The sequence below is a fragment of the Zootoca vivipara genome, chromosome 2, assembly GCF_963506605.1.
Source record: "Zootoca vivipara chromosome 2, rZooViv1.1, whole genome shotgun sequence".
In the NCBI taxonomy this organism is placed as follows: domain Eukaryota; kingdom Metazoa; phylum Chordata; class Lepidosauria; order Squamata; family Lacertidae; genus Zootoca; species Zootoca vivipara.
This window is the reverse complement of record NC_083277.1, coordinates 51,371,660-51,395,328: the sequence shown is the minus strand read 5'-3', so window position 1 is coordinate 51,395,328 and position 23,669 is coordinate 51,371,660. Positions and strand designations below refer to the sequence as shown.

Genomic DNA, 23,669 nt, shown 5'->3' with positions numbered 1-23,669 from the left:
CCATGCTTGATAAATAAAAAGTAAGCCTCATTGAATTCCTAAGAAAATGAGCATCAACTTCCTATGCTTGGTGTATACAAAAGGTCCTTGGTTCAATTCTCAGCACCTGCAGTTCGGGCTGAGAAAGAAGTATGAAAGATGCTTTTCTGGAGATTCACCCCACAAGACTCCTGTGTAATGTCCTAAGGCTTGGAACCAACTGGGCAGAGCCAATTTGTGCAAGCCTTTCCCACACAGTTGCCAGCCGGCAGGGATCAAGTAATGATTGTTGGAGGGAAAAGAACAGTGTGAGTAATTCTGCCCATATTGTGCTAGGACTACAGCAGCCCTGTGGTATGGGAATGGAGGCTCCCACCCACTGCTGTATTATTATTATTATTATTATTATTATTATTATTATTATTATTATTAATACCCCACCCATCTGGCTGAGTTTCCCCAGCCACTCTGGGCGGCTTCCAATCGAGTGGTAAAAACAATACAGCATTAAATATTAAAAACTTCCCTAAACATGCAAAGCAAGCCTTGAAGTTGTCAGTGACGATTCAGACATGCAGGACATCGTTTGAAATTGCGGGGATCAAGTGATAACATATAGTGTACACTGAGCTGTCCAGAAGAGTGACAGTATAGCTTGCCTTGGAGAAGAACCCAGATGTTATGTACTGAGCTGAATCCTAGAACAATAGGATTCAGAAACAGCGAGAGCTACCCAATCCAACTCCAGGTGGAAGTGAATCCGCAACCTGATTGGCCTGCTGGAGCAGCCAATCAGGCGGCTGGCAGAAGTGAATCTGCTACCTGATTGGCCTGTAGGAGCAGCCAATCAGGCTGCAGGCAGAAGTCAATCCACAATATAATTGGCCCACAGGTGTAGCCCTGAAGTAGCCAATCACGCAAGGCCCATTGTGTAAATAATGTATATAAGCAGATGGTTTTGGGAAAAGAGCCATTCTTCTTCTCCTCTTCTCCTTGATGACTATGAGCTGAATAAAGAGCATGAAATTCACTCTCGACTCCGAGTACATTTCACTGGCGACGAAGGTGGGATCCTGCTGAGCTGACCGCCACCACGCACTGCACCGCAGCACCGCCACCTGCTGCACCGCTGCATCGCACCGTGCATCCAGGCTTCAGCTCCAGGACCCAAGGAACCCAGAATGGCAACCGACAGCAGCTTCTCGCCATTCAAACCAGCATCAGGAGACTGGGAAGGGTACGCCGCCCGTTTCAACTTCCTCCTGCAAGCGAAAGAAGTCACCAACGATGCCATGAAGAGGGCGACATTCTTCAGCGTCTGTGGAGAGGAGACGTTTGAAATCGCCCGGGCTCTCCTTGCACCTAGAGATGTCGCTACCGTCTCTTACAAAACAATAATGGAACGGCTGAAGGAGCACTTCTCACCACAGCCCTCGGTGGTAGCTTGCCGAAATGCCTTCTACGCAAAGCGGCAAGCCCCGGGGGAAACCATAACTGGGTTTGTGACCTCCCTCCGCCAAGCTGCCCGGCTATGCAACTTCTCAGAGTTGGAGAACATGCTTCGTGACCGCCTCGTCGGTGGCCTGAGGGACGAGATGTTGCAACGACGCCTCTACGCCAAAAAAGACCTCACGTTCCAGATTGCTCTGGAGGAAGCCCTGGCAACCGAAGCCGCTGAGAGGTCAACGCAAGAGGCACGACCGGCCCCGCCATCCCAACCGAGGGTCTACCACGAAGACCTCACCGACAAATCCGAATCTGACAGGGAGGAAGTACACCGAGTACAGCGGCGCACTCAAGCAGCACACACACCACAGCAGCCTCGACGAGAAGGAGGGAACTGTGCAAGCTGCGGGGAGAACCACGAGAGGAGGACCTGTCGTTTCCGCAACGCAGAGTGCAGGCAGTGCAGAAAATTGGGACACATCGCCCGGGTGTGTCGGGCTCGACTCACCCGTCGACAAGCATCAGATGACCGACCCAGGAGCCCCAGGTCACACGGCACCATGCACCAAGGCAACTCGACGGAGATCACGGACTACCAGGTATTCCAGTTGCCCCATCCCAGCACAGAGAAAATTTATATAGAGGTACAGATAGAGGGAGCCCCATGCCGCATGGAGCTGGACACGGGTTCAACTCTATCCATAATCTCGGCCCGAACATTAAGGGAACTGTGCCCTAATGGGGGTCCCAAACTAAGGCCGGCCCCATTCACCCTCCGGGACTTCCAGAAACGTAAGGTCCCTACAATGGGGGTGGGGACCTTCAGGGTGCAATATCGAGGGCGAAAGCAACAATTGGACTTGCTGGTAGTTAAGGGCCCCTACGTTAGCTTACTGGGACTGGCATGGTTTGGACCTCTGGGGCTAGCCGTTACCGGGGTGAACCGCACTAGCTTACAAGTGGACGTGGACGCCATATGCAAAGAGTTTCCAGGGGTTTTCGATGGGGCATTGGGACGATATACAGGACCCCCCATTGCCCTACAGCTAGACCCCGCTGTACGACCCATCAGGCACAAGGCCCGCCGGGTCCCGTTCGCCCTGAAACCCCGCATAGACGAGGAATTGGACCGACTCGTGGAGCAAGGAGTGCTGGAGCCGGTGCCCAACGCCCCCTGGGAAACTCCAATTGTCACACCCGTCAAGCCTAACGGTTCGGTCCGCATCTGTGCAGACTACAAATGCACCATAAACAAGGCTCTCACGGCCCATGCATACCCAGTGCCAGTGGTCAGCCATGTCCTCGCCACCCTGGCTGGGTCAAAAATCTTTGGCAAACTGGACTTGGCCCAAGCGTATCAACAGTTGCCTGTGGACGAAGCCACAGCAGAGGCTCAGACGATTGTGACGCACAGAGGGGCATTCAGAGTAAAGCGGCTGCAATTTGGCGTTAGCGTGGCACCAGGCATATTCCAGAATCTAATGGACTCTCTCCTTAAAGGGATTCCTGGCGTCACCCCCTTCTTCGATGATGTACTGATCGCCGGGCCCACACCAGAGGAATTTGAGGACCGCCTCCGCTCCGTCCTGCACCGTTTCCAGACGGCGGGCCTCAAGGTGAAGCGGGAAAAGTGTTTACTGGGAGTGCCGCAGGTGGACTTTCTGGGATTTAAGGTGGATGCAGAAGGGGTCCATCCAACCGGTGACAAGGTACGGGCCATTTGTGAGGCCCCAGCGCCCAAGAGCAAGCCCGAACTTCAGTCATTCTTGGGACTATTGAACTTTTACCATGCCTTTCTTCCGCATAAGGCAGCGGTAGCGGAGCCCCTACACAGACTCCTAGATAAAAGGGCCCCTTGGGTGTGGGGCCAGCGACAAAGGGCCGCATTCCAGGCAGTCAAGGACTTGCTCGTCTCGAACTCGGTCTTGGCACACTTCGACGAGAGGCTGCCAGTGGTGCTGGCATGCGACGCCTCTCCCTATGGCATCGGCGCTGTCCTGGGACACCAACTCCCGGATGGAAGAGAGGTGCCGGTGGCATACTTCTCCCAGACGCTTGCTGCAGCCGAACGAAACTACTCACAGATTGACAAGGAGGGTCTGGCAATCGTGAAGGGCGTAAAAAAATTCCATGATTTCTTGTACGGGCGGCCCTTTACCATAGTGACTGACCACAAGCCGTTGCTTGGCCTGTTTGCCCCCGAGAAGCAGACCCCCCAAGTGTTGTCTCCACGTGTCCTCAGGTGGTCAATTTTCCTTGCCGGCTACCAGTATGCACTAATCCACCGCCCTGGGAAGGCGATGGGCCACGCAGACGCCCTCAGCAGGCTACCACTACCAGAAACAGGCCCCGACCCAGCGCCTGCGCAAGAGGTTATGACCCTGGAGCTGCTTCCCGACCGACCCATTCAGGCACAAGAAGTTGCGCACCATTCCACAAAAGATAGGGTCATCTCCCGGGTCCTGGACTGGGTGTGGCGAGGATGGCCCAGCAGCAGCCCCGGGCCAGAATTCGCTGGCTACACAAACCGCAAACATGAACTGTCGGCCCACAAGGGGTGCCTGTTATGGGGAAGCAGGGTTGTTGTTCCCCAGCCCCTCCGCAAAAGGGTCCTCACAGCCCTACACGAGACACACCCAGGGGTAGTGAGGATGAAGGCCCTTGCCAGGAGTTATGTGTGGTGGCCGGGGATTGACAGAGAGATAGAGGCCTGGGTCCAACACTGCCAGACCTGCCAAGAATCCCGCCCGGATCCCCCAAGGGCCCCAGTCCAGCCCTGGGAGTCCGCCCGACATCCATGGTCACGCTTGCACGTGGACTTCGCTGGCCCCTTCCAGGGAAAAACATTCTTCATAGTGGTGGATTCCTACACCAAATGGCTGGAGGTCGCACTGGTACCGTCCACTTCTACGGCGGCAGCCATCCGGGTACTACGTAAGCTTTTTGCAACCCACGGGCTCCCTGACACCCTCGTCTCGGACAATGGAACCGCATTCACGTCAGAGGAGTTCCAGACCTTCACAGCGCAGAACGCCATCCGCCACATCCGCTCAGCACCATTCCACCCTGCCACCAATGGCCAAGCGGAGCGCATGGTGCGGACCACCAAGGACAGCCTCCGCCGCATGACACAAGGGGACTGGGAATACCGCCTTGCCGCATTTCTTCTAGCACAGCACAGCACCCCAAGCACAACGACGGGCCGGAGCCCAGCTGAACTACTAATGGGCCGGCGCCTTGCAACTAGACTGGACCGACTTCACCCCGACAGAGCTCAGGATGAGGTAGTGGTGGGGAAAGGCAGGAACCCCCGGACATTTGTGGCCCAGGACGCAGTGTACGCAAAGAATTTTGGGGCAGGCCCAGCATGGGTACCCGCCACAGTCACCAAGGTGACCGGTCCCGTGTCGTACGAGGTACTAACGGAAGGGGGGCAATGTTGGCGCCGCCACTGCGACCAGCTACGGCGACGATTCCCAGGAGGAACCCGGGAGGAGAGCGGGACAGAGGGGTCCCAAGGGGACAGCAGGGCAGTGAGGCCTGTAGAGCGAGAGGGGTGGGCAGGGGAAGCAGAAGCAGTGGGCACAGAGGGGCGCCCCGAGGCTGGAAGGACACCGGATCCAGAGCCACAACCTAGTGGTTCAGTGGCGCCAGACCAGACAGCCCCGGCACAGCCAGCAGCCTCGGAACACGAGCCAGAACCAGAACCCCTGACCAAGGAACACCCCAGGCCACAACGCACACGGAGGCGGCCAGCAGACCTTGGGGACTACGAATGCAACTTCCCGGGCAGGACTGGAACTTAGAGGGGAGGGGTGTTATGTACTGAGCTGAATCCTAGAACAATAGGATTCAGAAACAGCGAGAGCTACCCAATCCAACTCCAGGTGGAAGTGAATCCGCAACCTGATTGGCCTGCTGGAGCAGCCAATCAGGCGGCTGGCAGAAGTGAATCTGCTACCTGATTGGCCTGTAGGAGCAGCCAATCAGGCTGCAGGCAGAAGTCAATCCACAATATAATTGGCCCACAGGTGTAGCCCTGAAGTAGCCAATCACGCAAGGCCCATTGTGTAAATAATGTATATAAGCAGATGGTTTTGGGAAAAGAGCCATTCTTCTTCTCCTCTTCTCCTTGATGACTATGAGCTGAATAAAGAGCATGAAATTCACTCTCGACTCCGAGTACATTTCACCAGATTTGAATCTTGACGTCTCCCCGCAACCACCACCCTTTTTTCATTGCTGCTACTGTTGCTGGCCCAACAAGGCGAGTGAGGTGGTTCCTTCCGAGCCCGACTGGGGCAAGCACCAGTGCTGTAAACACCAAGATCTACAGGAAACATCTAGAATTCCCAATCATTGGCACTCAGCAAGTTTTTATCTAGACTAGGCAATCTCTCATTGAACTTGTATGAACCAGCTGGCTTTGTGTCGTGAAGCCAACCTTCCACATTGAAAACTCTGCAGGATGAGAAGAGTGGGGCAGAAAAAGGGCTGGTGATAAAAGATCAGAGTTCTGGATTCCGTTCAATGCTACATCAGTGTTACTCATCCTTTGCCAACAGGGTTCTTGGCAAGGCATAAAGCAGAAATAAATGTGTGTGTGTGTGCTCTTTCTCTTCTTATTTATTTCATCTACATCTCACCCTTCCTCCAGGGAGCTACGGGTTTGTCAGCCTGTCTCACCAAAACCACCTTTTGAGTTAGGATAGGCCAAAGTTAGGCCTGGTTCTCATAAATTTGGTAAAGCTTGGCCAGCTCTTTTCATTCCAGGAATAACAAAATAAATAAGCATTCAAATGGGGTAGGAAACATGAGTACACAGAATGAAGTCTGCTTGCGCAAGGAGAAGATTCCCACCTCCCTGAACCTGTTTTCGGTTCCACCCCCATCCAGAGCACATTTAGGGGGACCAGGGGGAGGAGAATTGAGGAGGGGGTCCCACTTTGTAAGCAAACCTTGTTCTGTGCACACAACTTAGTTGAATCTCGTCCAGAGGTTTCTACACACCACCTCCATATAAAACGTTCTCCAGGTATAGGCAATACATACACAGGGTTATATTTTGAAGACAAAGCTGTGGAATTGCTACTTTGACTTGTGATGGGTTTGCTCTACCGACAGATGGGCTGCAAAGGGGATGGCTGTTGCCTACACACCTATAATTCTCCCAGGCCTTTGGGTGTTCAGGATGACTCAGCAATTGGACCTTGAGGGTAATCAGAGGGAGCCGGGAGGATGTGAACTTCCGTGAACTCCAGTGGCATTCACCTGATACTAATCTTGGCACCCGGCCTATTTGTGTCAATGTGTCCCTGAGTGCAGCACAGGTTGTGAACTTTCTTGACCTTCGCGCGCAAACGCCAGCCCAACGGAGTGTGTGTGGTGGTCCAGCAACAGAATGAGTACACATCAAGGCCAGAACTTTGTGCAAAATGAATGTCATGATTTCTCCCCTCTTCTTTAAAGGAATGTTTATGAAAAGGCTAAGTATCTCCTGTACCAGAAGTTTCAAAACACTTGTTATTGGGTTTTTGCTCAGTCATACCTGCCTCTTTCAAAGACCTTGCCTCCTCCTGAGCTTTCCAAGTGATGGATGGGCGGAATGTCCTCCAAGCCCAGTTGCTCAGCTGGTCTTCTGCTCTTCCTTAGGTACGTTGTCACTTGTGCCAGCTTTGGTTCCTCACCTGCCCAGCTTCAGAATGCCATGAAGAGGCAAGTCCCTCTTTCCATTTCCTGTAGATCTGTGTATCTTCTGCAAGAAGGGGTTTCATCTAAAAGTTTTGAAAGCCAGCTTGCTTGGAAGGGAAATATCCTCAATACCATTATAATACAGACACATTCATCAGTAACGACCCACTCTTACAACGGAGGATTCTGGATTAAAAGATGCCTACTTTTTTAAGAGCTGCAATTGGGGAACAGAGTCAGACTCATTTTCAAACAATTTAAGAAGATCCAAAACATCCATCTTCCAGTCCCTCTCACAGCTACACACACACACACACACACACACACACACACACACACACACACAGCATTTGCCACACAAAAGCTGCCTCATCCATACATACTTTCCCTCTCAACATTTTCTGAATTAGAGATACCATCTCTTCTTGCATAAAAGGTCATCAAACTGATTTGCTCTCTGAATTTCTATGACAGGAAAGTGTCCATTATTGTGAAAACAGTCCTCTCTGCCCCCCCCCAAGCCTGCATCTGTTGTATCCAGGGATGGAGGAAGGGGGGGGAGGCTGTTCCCTTTCTGCCATCCATAGGACACTAATAGGCATTTTATTTTCTTCTCCAGTACTTAGTGGCTGAGTCAGTATTTCATTAAATTAACCCAGATAATTGGAACTTGAGACAGACGTAGGAATATAGGACACAGTCTTGTACTGAGCCAAACCACTGAACCATCTTTGCTGACTGGCAGTGCATCTCCCAGATTTCAGGCAGAGATCTCTCCCAGCCCTGTGTGGACATGCCAGGGAATAAAATCTGAGTCCTTCTGCATGAAGAGCAGATGCTTTTAGCCCAGGATCGCCTACCCAGTAGCGAAACATTTTTTATAGAGAGAGAGAGAGACCAGGAAATGCAAATAATATACCGGGTAGAGCAAAGGCCCATCCTAGCACTGCTACTTGAGATCTTAAACACACACACACACACACACACACACACACACACACACACACACCTGGCAATGTCAGGGATTCAGCCTAGGATCCAGGGCCGGCTCTAGGTAGACCACCGGTGGTGTGGTGAGCCAGGGCCCCAGGCCGGTAGGCAGGGCGCCGCACGGCAAAGCCGCGTGGAAACCATGCTGCGCCCTGCGATCTCCGCCCCTCAGCGCCAGGGCGGTTGACCTGCTCAAGACTGCCCTGCTAGGATCTTAGGGATGTAAGGCATGCACACTTATCATTCATCTCTCTGTGGTGAAATACCAGCCTTACCTGCACGGCAGGATTTTTCTCTACCTCTCTTACAGGACTAGTAAAGAACCCAAAGGCGAAAGTCAACTCACACAAGAAATTCTACAAGCTGCTTTGTGCGCTTCTACATTTCTATCATGAAGGAAAATGTGTGGGTCCTATGTGTAGATCATTGTGTGCGTTGATCCATCCTGTGTAAGCGCACATCTCTGTGCTTACACTTAGGGCTCATCAACACATCTTCTTGTCCTACTGTCCCCCCGGAAAATTGCTCTTTAGCCTCAATCAGAGCAAATGTCAATTTGTGTTCTACCCCAAATGACACTTGTTTGGATTTAGCACTAAAGAGCAAGTTTTCCCTGGGAAATGAGTAGGGCAAAGGGAAATCCACTCAGACCCATGGTTTCTAGGCACAGGGCAAGTGGAAGTGTGGGTGAGCCCTGGGGCAGTGTGTGGACAATCATTCCTGAGGTGCAATAGAGGACTTTAATCAGGGGATTGAGTCCAGATTAGAATTGGTAGCTCAGTAATTGTAGAAATGTACTGGGGAAAGGAATAAACCACCTGTTCTAGAGATGGGAGGGACACCTGTTAACACCTATCTAAATGTCTAAAAAGTGGCTCCTCTTTTTCTAGTCTCGCCCCTTGAAGAGGTGAAATGGACTGGACCAAACCACAATAAAATTCTGATCTGATCAACATTCCTCCTAAGGGAAAAAGGAAAGGATATTTTTTTGAAATGGTAGAGCACAAATGAGTGGAAGAGAGAACATCACCACCCCTGGTTAATTTTAAAAGGCTACATGATAAGCAACTTTCATTTCAGGTACTAAAAGTGTCAGGATTCAGGCCAAAAGGGCTTATGGCTCACTGGAGAGCTGTCTACTTCTACAAGGAAATCTTCAGGAATATACTTTCAAGAGGTTGAGAATGAAACGGGGGTGGTCTGGGACACACATATGTGCTGGTGGGATGCACAAAATAGCTCTCTAACAGCTGCATACTTGGTTAGATGAAAACAGTTCTCTGGAAAAGCCCAAAATCATGCATCTACTACTACTACTACTACTATTTTTATTTTTTTTAAATTTATATAATTATTATAATTTATTGAATTTATTTAACTTGATATCCAAAATGTTTTCCACTTGTACTGTATTTTCTAGTCACAAGTCCAAGCGGTTTTTCATTTGTCCCTTTCACTTTCCCTGGGAAAGCCTGCTGTTTATTGCTGAATCGGAACAAAGTCAATACAGGTACTCAGAAAAACAGTTTGTTACAATTCAGCAGCAAACAGCAGGTTTTCCCAAGGGAAAGCAGGGAAAGCAGAAGTGTGGCTGAGCCCTCAAATATTTCAGATTAGACATTGTATTTTAGACCATTTTAAGTTGCACTTTTCTAACACTTAGATTTTAGTCGCCATCTGGTGGCTCCAATATGGAACAACTTCCACCATTGGAGGAACTTGTTAACGTGCATGTTCCAAAAGCAGGGTTGATCAGTTAATGCAAGCATGTCCAGAGTCCAAAGCTCAGCAACTCCAATCCTGAAAAAAGCTCAACAACTTTGATCGGCCCTCACGCATCTTCACTTCAACAAATCTGGCCCTCTTTGAAAAAAGTTTGGGCACCCCTGAGTTAATGTAATTTATAGAGAAGAAAGTTTTATTCACAGTTAAGACTAGCTCATAAGAACGTAGTCAGCTTCATTATATCAAATCAAATAACACCAAACCATTGGTACATCTAACTCAGCATTGTCCACGCTGACTGGCAGGGGCTTTGCTGTGGATTGAACCCGGGACCCCAAGGAAAAGGCAACTCAATGCAACTGAGCTCCTATATTGTTCAGCGATGCATACTCCTGAATAAGTGTTTTTTGCACTTTTCCCAAGTCACAATTACTTGGAGTAAATCTTGCTACACTCAGCGAGACTTACTTCTTGAGCTAACATGCGTAGGTCTGTTCTTTTAGGCACCCTTACTTGGGAAAAAATACTGATGAGATCTGTGGTGATTACTTTTGCATCAAAATGCACTGGAAGTAGGAGTGATTTACTTTTCCATTAAAACAATCACATTCATATGTTGCTGCACCACGGCTCCTATCAGCCCATCAGTGCTTGGCAATGTTTGTGGTAAACTGCTCAGTGAATTTTAATAATATCAATATATAATAATATTATTATTAATAATAATAATATTTACACCCCAGCCACTCTGAGTGGCTCCCAGCAGACTATTAGTCATAATAAAAAAGCAATAAAACATCAAACATCAAAAACTTTCCTAAACAGGGCTGCCTTCAGATGTCTTCTAAAAGTCAGGTACAGTAGTTTATTTCCTTGACATCTGCTGGGAGGGCGTTCCACAGGGCGGGCGCCACTACCGAGAAGGCCCTCTGCCTGATTCCCTGTAACCTCACTTCTCGCAGTGAGGGATCCGCCAGAAGGCCCTCAGCGTTTGGGCTGAACGATGGGGGTGGAGACGCTCCTTCAGGTAGCCTATACACGACCGATTAAATAAATAGTAGGGCCCTTGGTATCTAGCTATTTCCAACCTGACTCTGCCCCCTCCACCTCCCAGTCTTAGGCTGTAATCTTGTACCGACTTTCCTCAGAATAAGGTTTTCTTCCTTTATTGCATTTATATTCTTCAAGTAGCTCAAGGTGGAGCACATAGTTCTTCTCCTCTCCATTTTATCTTCACAACAACCTTGCGAGGTAGGTGAGCAGAGCCGGATTTAGGTTTGATGAGGCCCTAAGCTACTGAAGGTAATGGGGCCCTTTATAAGCCCAGCTGTCCCTTGTCAACAACAAATTGTCACTGTTTTTTGTGTTGAATATATGCTGTATGGCAATTTATGGACCTAGGTAAGGTAAAGGGACCCCAGACAGTTAAGTCCAGTTGTGGACGACTCTGGGGTTGCAGCGTTGATCTTGCTTTACTGGCCGAGGGAGCAGATGTTTGTCCGCAGACAGTTTTTCCGGGTCATGTGGCCAGCATGACTAACCCACTTCTGGCGAAACCAGAGCAGCGCACAGAAACGCCGTTTACCTTCCCGCCATTTATCTACTTGCTCTTTGACATGCTTTCCAACTGCTAGGTTGGCAGGAGCAGGGACCGAGCAATGGGAACTCACCCCATTGTAGGGATTCGAACCGTCGATCTTCTGATCAGCAAGCCCTGTGGTTTAGAGTCAAGACCACAGTGGCACCTGCCCCGCCCCCCATTTATAAACCTAATAGGTATCTAAAGCCATTTGCCACTGTTGCTGTATGTAGTTTTTATTTTATTTGTTTTTTATCTTATATTTTGGAAATGTACATCCAGTTTTTTTCCTTTGATTTTTTTGGGGGCCCCCCAAGAAAGTGGGGTCCTAAGCTATAGCTATAGTTTGTTGAAGCTACAAACATGAGTTTGACCAAACTGCAGGAGGCAGTGGAAGACAGGAGTGCCTGGCGTGCTATGGTCCATGGGGTCAGGAAGAGTCGGACACGACTAAACAACAACAACAACAACAACAACAACAACAACAACAACAAGCTATAGCTTGTTTAGCTTATAGTAAATCCGGCACCGTAGGTGAGGTTGGGAGGGAGTGCCTGGCCCAAGGTCACCGAGCGAGCTTCGAGGCTGAGTTGGGATTAGGAACCCTGATCTCCCATGTCCTAGTAAGACATACAGTACTCTTAACTTTTGCACCACTGAACTTAATGAGGCTTATTCCAGAGTCCATCCATCCATTGGAGACCCCTGCATGCCACATTCTGGCGCCGAAAGCGCCTCTCCCGCAGCATGAGCTCCCCGCCCGCCCCCTTCGATTTGAAAACCAGGCGCCGCTTTCCCGTCGGCGGACACTTTCCCGCTCGCTGCCCCGCCCCCCCTTTAAGCGCAGGACGCCGTTACTAAGGCGGCCCGAGGAGCGGGCAAACTGAATCGTTCCGGCGACGAACAGCAGCGGTGGCCCGTCGGTTCCGCTCCGGCTCCGGCTCCCGCAGCGCCATGGCGTTCGCCTGCTTGGTAAGGGCCCGGGGTGGAGCGGGGCTGCGGGCCCGAGGAGGGTCGGGCAGCCTGGCAAGCGGGGCTTCGAGGCGGCGGGAAGAGGGAGGCCCCCTCGGAGCAGGGCGGGCGATGGAGACCTCGGCTGCTCTGTCGACACAAATCTGCAGAGCCGCGGCGCCCTGTTAGCAGACAAGAAGGGGTCGGGGGGGGGACCAGCATTGGTTCCCAAACTTTTTTTGGCATGTCCCACCTAAAATCCCAAAGCGCCCCCCCCGACATATTATTCTTATTACAGTACTGTGAACTCCTATTCACACGGAGGAAGCCTAAAAGGCCATTAACTGTTCCCAACTCATTCTCCAATTGCCCCCCCCCCCAAAAAAAATCAAATTGCGCCCCCCCGGGGGAACCATGGCCCTATTGGGGCTGTCTAAAAAGTCACAAAGAGAGGAGCCAGCAAGCTTTTAAAACAAGTTTAGTAAGATTTCCTTATCATAAATAAATATGGGGGGGAGGGAGAGAAAATAGGGCTTGAGAGCGAAGTACGTGGTTTGGGCGCAATGTTAAAAGCTCCTGCCTGTAACACGCTTAAAAATGGCACTTAGGGCTTGAAGTCGGTTGGATTGTGCTTGGTGCAGGAAGAGCTGTTTGCCCTTCTGGGTCTAGGAAGTCATGCCGCCCGTCCTTCCCGCCCCGTTTAATAACAGCTACAGTACAGGAGAGTAAGTCAGGGACCATTTCGGCTTCGCAGAATCCCTCTGCTGGGAAAGGCGTCACCTGAATGCCTGCCAGGCATCATTGTAATGAATAAAGACACCGGCGGGGGTGGGGGAGGCTATGGGTCCGGATGTGTTGTCACAGTTTGTCAGAATTAGGATAGGCTGAAGTTTTAAATGATTCTGATCACTTCCTAGGCTAGCCCTGCCCATTTTTGCTTCTTTGCAATTTTAGGTTGTACAGTATTGTTTTTCACATTAGTCTCCTGAGTGGGTTTTATCAGGGTTATTTTACCTGACTTGCAGGAACTAACTACCTGAAAAACAACGTGTAGAGATAGGCATTCTTGAGCACTGCTGCTTTTATATCCTTTTAGTGGTGCTGTAAAAAAACAAAAAAACCTAAAAACGTTTTTAGATAAAATACCACAATCCCCTTATTGTTACTTAGAAGCAGTGCTTTTTTTCAGGGGGTACTCAGGGGTATGCAGTACTGGCACCTCTTTTTTGTTGTTGAAAAGTGTAGCACTTACTGTAACAACTTCATGGTGAGTACCGGTACTGATTTTTCTAGGAAAAAACCCCACTGCTTAGAAGTAATGTTGCTTCTAGGTATTCATTCTGATTTGTTTGCACAAAGTTTGCAGGAAGGTTATTTAACAAGCATTTGTTCTGATTTGTGTTTGTGGGTGTTAGACAGCGCTGCATCAAGCAAATGACTTCCACACTTTCCAGTGACTTCCCTGTCAATTTCCTTACAGCAAAAAAAGTCTGTTTTGTGGGGAGAAAGTGGGTTTGTTGCATGAGAGCTCCAAATGATCCTCAATTTGCCTGTTGCTGGATTTGAGTCCCACTCCAAATAGCGACGACCTGGAAGCTCCCTAAGTCTCCACTGATTCTAGGAGAGTTTCCAAGGAAATATACTTAGGATTGTGATGTAATAGCTCAGGCATGTCCAACAGGTAGATTGTGATCTACCGGTAGATCACTGGACATCTGTGGTAGATTACCGGTAGATCAGTGGCTCCCCCCAAAGAAGCTAAAAAACTTTGGCTCCCCTAAAAAAAGCTCTTTGCCCTGCACCCCTAAAATGACCTGAACCATCAAAAACAGGGCTTTCCTTCCTAAAAAAATAAAGCTCAACGTCACTTTCCTCTTCCCTAAAGAAGCTCAACACCTTTTACATGAACCCCCCAAAACAGGCCTAAAAAAAGCTCAACCATTTTGACTTGAACCTCCCAAAAGGGGGTAAATCACTGCCAGTTTTTAACTCTGTGAGTAGATCGCAGTCTCTTGGAAGTAGGCTAACCCCTGTAATAGCTGCTACTCACATTACATTTTAAAGAGACAGGTGTATACACCTGTGGCTGAAAATATGCATGACTGTAATCGGGTGTTGCATGTACACTTTATATCAGTGATCATGTTATATAAATTGTAATTCTTAGAACTGTTCTATAAAAAGTTATCACAAGATTTAGTGATGGCCACAACTTGGAGGCCTTTAAAAGAGGATTAGACAAGTTTATGGAGGATAAGGCTTTCTCAGTGGCTACTTGCCATGATGTCTGAGTCAGAGGCAGTACAGTATGCCTTTGAATACCGGCTGCTGGGGATCATGATCAAAGAGGGTGCAGTTGCGCTCATGTCCTGTTGGCCAGTGCAAGAAACGTGCCTTCTGCAGTTTTAGCACGAATTGATAACACACAGTCAAGTATATATTCACAGTCACAAGGGATAAAAACTTTAAAAATATACAGTATATGAATATGGACTTTATTAGGAAGCTGAATTCTGAACACTGCTTCTTTGGAATTGCAGTTTATATACAGCCCTGCGCTGATCCTTACAAAGAAGTATTTGTGTGTTGAATGTTGAGAGTATCTAATCAGAGTATTAAAGTATAATCCTTGGGCAGAGCTCTGTAGCTTAAAATGACCTTGTGCATCCTAAACTGGATTCTGAAGAAAAGAATCCCGGGAAGAGAGGTATACTGCAAAGCTCAGTGTACAGAATATACATGTGTGAGTTTGGTGCTTAGCATTTGTCTCTGCCGCTACTGCACTTCCCACAGAGTATGCAAAATTTTCTAAACATTAATTTACTACCTGGCCAGAGCTCTTGGAATCTTTTCATTTGATTTTCTCAGCTCTCCAAGGACTCCAATTTATTTAGTATTACATTTAAGAACATGGCTGCAGCATTTTTGTGAAATAAAAAAAAATATCCGTATGAGTTCTGCCATTATGCTCTACTCTCCTTGCCTTTGTGTGTTTTGTAGTTATTTTTTTTTTGCTGATAAAAAAATGCATTGGAAAACAAAAAGAAGCAACAACTAGCAGTGCTTGATTCATAACATAGAACACAATTACTTTATAATATGACCATGGGACATCTAGAACGTATAATGGTTCAAACAGCGATTCTGCATCACAACTAGGATTTTGTCCTCAGTATCACTTGGCACTGTTGCTCTCATTTTGAAAAGATGTCTATCCATATTATGCAAATAAAATAAATAAATAAATAAATTGAAAATGTATTATAACATTTGAATAAATGTTTTTAAATTTTTTAAAAAGGGATATTTTGGTATTATACCATACTATGTTACACTGAAATGTTAAATTGTTTTTTGATTGTCATTGAATCTTTCTGCCACACTTGCCATCTTCTCCTGCCACACCAATGTGGTGTGCCACACCCTTGGAGAACCACTGACCTAAAGGATTGTCTTACTTGGCTTCTACCAAGTGAGCCAGTGGAGAACAGATGGATCTCAGAAACCCTTGTCTGCCTTCCAATTCCAGCCCACTTGGTTTCTACACTGGCTGTGGGGGACGGGATTTTCCTTCCCCTATGGCTATTGCAGAAATGCAGTCAGCTGGCATATGAGGAACTGAGTGGTCTCTCCCTTTTCTGCTAGCATGCATCCTGAGTTGCTTGGAATTCCTTGCTGCCTATTTCAAGCAGGCGAGTCACAGTAAAAGGCTGTGCTATTAATCTGAAACTAGATAGAGCAAATTAGAAAATGAAACAGTAAAACCAGTAAGAAATCACAATAAAAATGATGGCATATGTGCAGCTTCCAGAAACGTATAAAGTATTCTTCTTGCTTCAGAAATACTGTTTGTAGCCGTACAAAAATTTAGTCCAATACCGACCTCTTTCCTCCTGCAGGAAGATCCAACATTGGAGAGGCATTTCAAAGGGCACCGTGATGCTGTAACGAGTGTGGATTTCAGTCTAAATAATAAACAGCTAGGTAAGTTGTCAGCTAAGCAGAATTTTCTTTAGTATAGTTTTCTTTCATAGAACAAAATAGCATTCAGTCTGCTTTTAGCAGTTCTCCCAATTGTTTGGACTCAACAGCATACAGAGTATCCAGCGTGGGATTGGGCCTTAGCTAAAGTACTCTTCTTAGTTTTAGCTATCAGATATTAAGAAAAGTAGCAACAAACCTGAGATTGTACAGCAAAGCAACTGAGTCATATAAGATGAAAGGCTGGTTCAACTATGCAGATCTGTTTTGTTTTGTTTTGTTTTGGATTATTATTATTTTTAAAATCACACATTTATGTATTATAATATTATTTTTTAGTTGAAATTCCCCTTGAGCTTTATTTGTTGGATAGTATATAAATATTTGAAAACAAATAGCTTGGTGGATGCAGCTAAAATGATGCGATAATAAAGGACATTTGTACTAAATTCTCTAAATGTTTGCTTGTAATTCTTTGGTTTCCTTCCTTGCCTGTTTTGAAGATGAGACTGCATATACTTCAAGAGGTACTTCTCTCAATTATGCGGATGAACTGGAAAGCTTGTGTGCTTGCTTTCAGTTCTGTGATTAGTAAATACAGTAATACCTTAAAGAACGTCCGCTCCGTTGAGCGTCCATTTTGGCGAACGTCCATGGCAAACGGGTTACTTCTGGGTTTGCCACTCGCACATGCGCAGAAGTGCTGAATCGCGCTTCTCGCATGTGCAGAAGCGCATACCGCTCTGCGTGCATGCGCAGAGCAGCACTTTGTCGAGCATCCCTTTTGCCGAGCGTCTGGGGCTCTGGAACAGATCCCGGACTCAAAACAAGGTACCACTGTACTTTTATTCAAGGAAAGGAAGAGAGAAATTGAAACTAGTGACTGAAATTCATGCCAGGTGTGTATGTGTATGATCTCTCCTTTGAGTATAACTTTGAAAGGTAGTATATTCTTTTTGTCCAGTAAGTGGCTCTATGGATTCATGCCTGATGATCTGGAGTATGAAACCACAAATGAGAGCCTACCGCTTTGTGGGTCACAAAGACGCAGTCCTGAGTGTGCATTTTTCACCATCTGGCCATCTGATTGCTTCAGGTTCTAGAGACAAAACAGTTCGCTTGTGGGTTCCAAGTGTGTAAGTATATGCTGTCTGAGTACTTTGTATGTATGTTATTTCTCTTATTAGGAACACAGGAAGCGGCTTGTACAGAGCCAGACCATTTGCTGATCTTACTCAGCATTGCATTGACTGTCAGTGGTTCTACAGCATTTCAGAGCGGGGTTTTTTTTCTATCCTTGTGTGGGGATCCTTGTCAGGGATTCAATCTGGGATCTAAAGTAGGTGAAGCCTGAGCTCTGCCACTGAGTTACAGCCGCTCTCTCCAAAGTCTTCCAAGATTTGAATTTGGCTTTTTGTTTTAACCAAGTTCAGTTACAGTGAATATGACAGCTTAGTAACGATGAAGGCAGACATTCTTTTTCTCGATGAAGTGCATTGACTTTCTGAGTGTAAAACAGGTGTATATAAGGGAAGAACAATGGCAAAGACTCTGTTGCTGTTCACACTAAAGACAAGGTTAAGAAGCCCTTTGTATGTCAGTTCATGTGGGGTACACTTATTGGACGGAACTCGTGTTACTGACCTCTAGTTGTAGATTGATTCCAAATACAGTCATACCTTGGTTTTTGAACGCCTTGCGAGTCAAACGTTTCGGCTCCCGAACACCGCAAACCTGGAAGTGAGTGTTCCAGTTTGCAAATGTTCTTTGGAACCCGAATGTCCGACGGGGCTTCCGCAGCTTCAGATTGGCTGCAGGAGCTTCCTGCAGCCAATCGGAAGCCGCACCTTGGTTTCCGAACGTTTTGGAAGTCGAACGGACTTCCAGAATGGATTCTGTTTGACTTTCGAGGTATGACTGTACGGTCCCTGTTAAAAATGAGTTGACGATCAGCATATTGCTTCAACAAGAAAAAGGTACTGCTTCATCCCATCTAGTTTGTGTTGCATTGGAAGGCCTCAGGGTACACTTTCCTTGAGGAAAGGTTAACTACATGGATATTGTAAATGTTCCTTCTGTGGCACAGTGGTACCTCGGGTTACAAACGCTTCAGGTTACAAACTCCACTAACCCAGAAATAGTACCTCGGGTTAAGAACTTTGCTTCAGGATGAGAACAGAAATTGCGTGGTGGTGGCAGCAGCAAGGAGGCCCCATTAGCTAAAGTGGTGCTTCAGTTTCAGGTTAAGAATGGACCTCTGGAACGAATTAAGTTCTTAACCAGAGGTACCACTGTATTCAGTTTTTTTGAAACGAGCTGAATTAAAGTTTTTTTAATGCTTGTTCCGTGTCTGTCACTATGGCAAAGAGCTTTTCACTCCACTTTTTAAGAAGTAGCCACACACTATTTGAGAAGAAAATATGTGTCACTTGGCAGAGCTTTGGGGAAGGACTGTAGCTCAGTGGAAGAGCTTGCATGCAGGAGGTCCTGAGTTCAAATCCTTGCATTTCTAGGTAGAGCTGGGCATATTTGTGTTTGCAATCCTGGAGAGCCACTGCCAGTCATTGCAGACAATACTGAGCCAGATGGATGAGCAGTCTGACTTGCTACAAGGCAGTTCCTATGTTTCACACACATTTCAGGTTTTTTACAATCAAGTGGTGTATAAATTTTATGAAATATATTTAGAAGAGGGACCTCAATGCCTTTTTTTTCTTGTTTCTTTTTTAAACCCTGGCTCTGACCTTTCCTAGCTTGATGTTCTGTACTTTCATGTAAGCAGTAGAATCATATACAAGAATACACAAATATGCTTGTAGCTCGTCACTTACTTGTGCAAAAATGTTCAGGGCAGAATGATGTATGTGTATAATTAAATGTGAATTACTCTTGTAAAGTTTCTCAAACTCACAGTATGCCCCTCATGTTTAGACGTCTTTCTCCTTTTTGCAGCAAGACCTATGATGTGACGTTCTTACATGATTTTTCTTTAAGTTGCATCATTGGAACAAGTCTGTTTGACGTTTACTACTTTAAACTTTTTTTTTTAAAGTTCTGCGTAAAAGATACAAACGCAAACTGTCTGAAGTTAGGAGCCATTCCAGTAACTAGATTTAAGTAAAACAGTTTTCTTCCTGTGTTTGGTATGCTCCAGAGGCCTAAAACCAACAGCTTTCTCCTAATGTAAATATATATATTAGAAGCCAGTAGGCAAATGTGCATAAGCTTCATACTGTGTGGAATGCAGTATGTTTATCTTGTGCTTTCCCCCCTAAACTTAGCAAGGGAGAATCGACTACCTTCAAGGCTCATACGGCAACCGTCAGAAGTGTTCACTTTTCTAATGATGGCCAATCATTGGTTACAGCCTCTGATGACAAAACAGTTAAAGTTTGGGCTGTCCACAGACAAAAATTCTTATTTTCACTAAGTCAGCACATAAACTGGGTTCGCTGTGCGAAGTAAGTAAAACACTTTTTTCTTGTTTGTTGACAATGTTGCGGTAATATATATGTGGCATAAAAACAAATTGTATAGCAAAAGTTCACAACTGTAGGAAGATCTGAAATTCTGCTTAACTCACTTATAAACCCACTCATCTTTTAACGTGGCTATCAATATAGGAGTTAGCCACCTTTCAGAGCTTCAGTTGTGTTTCCAATTAATTTCTGTCTTGTTGGAAGGGAGCTATCATTGTTAGAAGAAGCTGTCAGTTGGATATAACCAAGCAGCATTATCGAAGTCATCCTACTGAATGCACTTTCTGAAATCCATAGATTTCAATAAGTGCTTTGGTTTCTTCCTTTTTTGTAATAATTTTTATTAATTTTTCACATTTTTATACATACAGTATTATCTCTCATATATATCCAATTACAAGGTTGCCTGAACCTTCTGACTTCCTCCCCTCCCTCCCATGGGTTCTTAAATTTAGAAATTAATATTTTTTGCATATTGTAATTTTTCCAACTGTTATGTATCCCTAATTTATCATAGGGACATGGGTGGCGCTGTGGTCTAAATCACTGAGCCTAGGGCTTGCCAATCGGAAGGTCGGCGGTTCTAATCCCACGGCGGGGTGAGCTCCCATTGCTCGTTCCCAGCTCCTGCCAACCTAGCAGTTCAAAAGCACGTCAAAGTGCAAATAGATAAATAGGTACCACTCCGGCAGGAAGATAAACGGCGTTTCTGTGTGCTGCTCTGGTTTTGCCAGAAGCAGCTTAGTCATGCTAGCCACATGACCTGGAAAAACTCTGCAGACAAACATTGGCTCCCTTGGCCAGTAAAGCAAGATGAGCGCTGCAACCCCAGAGTCATTCATGACTGGACTTAACTGTTAGGGGTCTTTTACCTTTAATTTATCATAATCAGGTTCACGTTACAAATTTCATTACAACGCTACCAATGATTTTAACTGCTTACTGTGGTTTTTTTAGATACACTATGAATTTACTCAAATCTCTAACAAATACTTGGTCTTCTTGGTTTCTGATCTTCCCCGTCAGTTTCGCCACATGCTTTGTTTTCAATAAGTCTACTGACTATGACCACTGTTCTTTAAAATGGTTTCTAATAATTACTGTTACTGCCAAAGAGGCTTAAAGTTTAGATAACAAAAAGAGGGAAAATGGGAAAATATATGTATGGAAAAATAAGACTTACCTGTACACATACTCATACAGTATTTCATTAATTACTGGTCCAATAGGATTGTTTAATAGGAAAGCTTACATTTTTATGCTATGGTTTTTGTTGGTTATCGTAATACTGTATTTCAAAAGGATTGTCCATGTGTGGAAAAGTCCATTGTTCTGACTATATGCATAGTTGATGGAATCCTGTTGAGATAGATTGTCAAGGAGGAAACTCCCAAGAGTTAATCAATAACAGTATTTATTATTTATTGAATTTCTTACCTGCCCAACATTTTACAGTCCCAACTTACCAACTATAAATAAACATTACAATTTGTCATAGACTCGGTAGTGGCTACTCTAGAGTAACTACTCCTCAAAGCTTTGTCTTTTCATCCTTTTATTTAGTGCTGATTATTTACAGTGCAGAACAGTACTATGTACATGTTATCAGTTAGGGGTCAGAACCTCCGAATGGAGATCTGCGCGTTTTCTTCCAGCAAAGTAGTGTAGGGATACTGAATCTCCGCCCCCGTCGTTTCCTGTGCAATTCCGGGGTCGGCGGGATTGGCCTTCTTCCCTTGCCTCCCACTTCCCTTCCCACACTGGGCATGGGCCTTAGCCTTAGCCTCGGTCACCACTTCCTGAGTCTCCGCTGGAGATATCTCCCTCCCCACTAGCACTCGCGCTGGGCGACGAGCTGCTACTTAGATGGGAGGGACCTGCCTGTAACTTCTGTCCCTCACACAATTGGTTAAAACAAATTACATTCAGAAGAGTCCTTGAAAAAGGCCTATGGGTGGTATTCAACTACATTTTAACTCAGAGTAGACCCATTGCAATTAATGAACATGACAAAGGTAAGTCTATTTTGAGAAAAACTTAGTTAAATAACACATTTAACTGAGGACAATCCAGATCTAGCTTATATTGCTCCTAATCTTGCTTTAATGAATGTATTTATTTTAGGTTTTCTCCTGATGGAAGATTGATAGTATCATCCAGTGATGACAAAACTGTCAAACTTTGGGATAAAACAAGCAGAGAATGTATACATTCTTTCTGTGAACATGGTGGGCAAGTATTGGTGCAATTCCTTGGGGCCTCAGGGGACTGGCCTTCAGCTTGGGGAACCTTGATTAGAGCTTTGCTATATTGATGTACAAGAACATTATCTCCTTATGTGCTGCATGTTTCATTCTGTGAACATTCTCTGTAATTTGGTCACATTCTCTAAATTTTTAATGTAACGTTTTACAACACACTAAGCTTAGAAGCCATATAATAACAATTGCATTTGTGTATAGGTGTTTTTTTTGTTGACTCACAAGCATTTATTATATGAGTTTTAAGCCTGAGTCACACTAGTGCTAAAGTTGTCACAGTTTCTTTAAAAACAATTTTGGTTTTACACGGTGACCATGCCCATTTGAATGTACCCACGTGTGATAGAAATTTATATTGTGAGGGAGTCTCGTTGAAGGCTAGTGCCATAAATATTATTTGTAGTCTATGCTTAAATTGTGTCTGTGTTCTGGACGTTGTTTTCGCTTGGCTCAGCTATGCCCCTTAGGATAGCTCCTATTTATCTCAAACATTTCTATCACACCTTTCCTTGAGCCCCAGGTGGCTAACAACATAATATAATACGGGATACGTAGAAATTGGACAGTGTTCTCGAAGCTACGGACATGAGTTTGACCAAACTGCGGGAGGCAGTGCAAGACAGGAGTGCCTGGCGTGCTATGGTCCATGGGGTCACGAAGAGTCGGACACGACTAAACGACTAAACAACAACAACACGTAGAAATTAAACAATGAAAGTCAATCCCACTTGGGATTTAGGATAAGGCTCCCTTTTGTCCCTGATGGGGGACTTGAGTACTTAGCACAGATGGTGTTTGATTCACGTGGGTCATGCATGAACTTTTCTTAGTGTTCTAGCTTTCCTAGAGAGCTAGGGAATAGGAGATACTTCTCTTTTCTAGGCTCTGCTGTGGCAATGCAAGGTTCTTTGTGATTCCTTCTCAACCCTGAAGTTATTTGGGTGACCATGGGCCTTTCACTGTCTTTCAGCCAGCCTACTTCATCTCTCAGGGTTGTTGGTTAAGTCAAGGTAAAGCAGGATAAGTGGGGAGAAGTGTAACCCTGAGACCCCTGGTGGAAGGCTGGGGCAAAATATAATAAATATTGATTGTCAGCCAAGGGCTCAGCAGTCACTTGCATCTGGACCTTAATTAGAGAAAGAAATGTGTAATCTTCGGAGTTATGTCGCGCTTTTTAAAAATGCCTATTTTAAAAATCTGACAACAAAACAAACCCAGTTACAAAAACAAAGTTCTATCTAACGTAACGTGAAGGTGCAAATTTCAATAAGCTATCAAATTCATTAATTGACAACATTAATACTGTAGTCCAAATAGTTGCATCATTAATGGTCTCAGCAGTTCTCAGCTTTGAATTACTCCTGTTCATTTTTCCATGTCTGACAGTTCAGATGTTTCAGGAGGCTATAGGAGGCTGAGTGTTGTTCCATTTTTTTAAGTCCTCAGTATTTTAGCAGGAGTCGGTAGTTTCATAATCCACTGATTTCAACACGTTAGGCTAATTTTATTTATTAATGTTATATAATATCATTAAAGGCTCTAAATTAAGAGAATATTGTGAGATTGTATGTTACAGCTTTCAGTAGT

General features: G+C 45.8%; 2 protein-coding genes across 3 annotated transcripts in view; both read left to right on the top strand.

Annotated features, from left to right (window-relative positions):
- Positions 1–954: 954 nt before the first annotated feature.
- LOC132591645 (uncharacterized protein K02A2.6-like) lies at positions 955–7,136 on the top strand. Its single transcript, XM_060271032.1, has 2 exons — positions 955–5,001; positions 7,078–7,136. Exons 1-2 carry the CDS (start codon positions 1,161–1,163, stop codon positions 7,134–7,136), a joined length of 3,900 nt encoding a protein of 1,299 aa, XP_060127015.1. The 5' UTR covers positions 955–1,160.
- A 5,107-nt stretch (positions 7,137–12,243) lies between these two features.
- Positions 12,244–23,669, top strand: part of POC1A (POC1 centriolar protein A) — a 29,121-nt gene continuing 17,695 nt past the window's right edge. For both annotated transcript variants that reach the window (XM_035106121.2, XM_035106120.2), the window contains exons 1-5: positions 12,244–12,382; positions 16,261–16,345; positions 17,307–17,478; positions 19,624–19,803; positions 21,946–22,053. In XM_035106121.2, the coding sequence (XP_034962012.1) occupies positions 12,365–12,382; positions 16,261–16,345; positions 17,307–17,478; positions 19,624–19,803; positions 21,946–22,053 (563 nt within the window). In that variant the 5' untranslated portion in view covers positions 12,244–12,364. The remainder of the gene's footprint in view (positions 12,383–16,260; positions 16,346–17,306; positions 17,479–19,623; positions 19,804–21,945; positions 22,054–23,669) is intronic.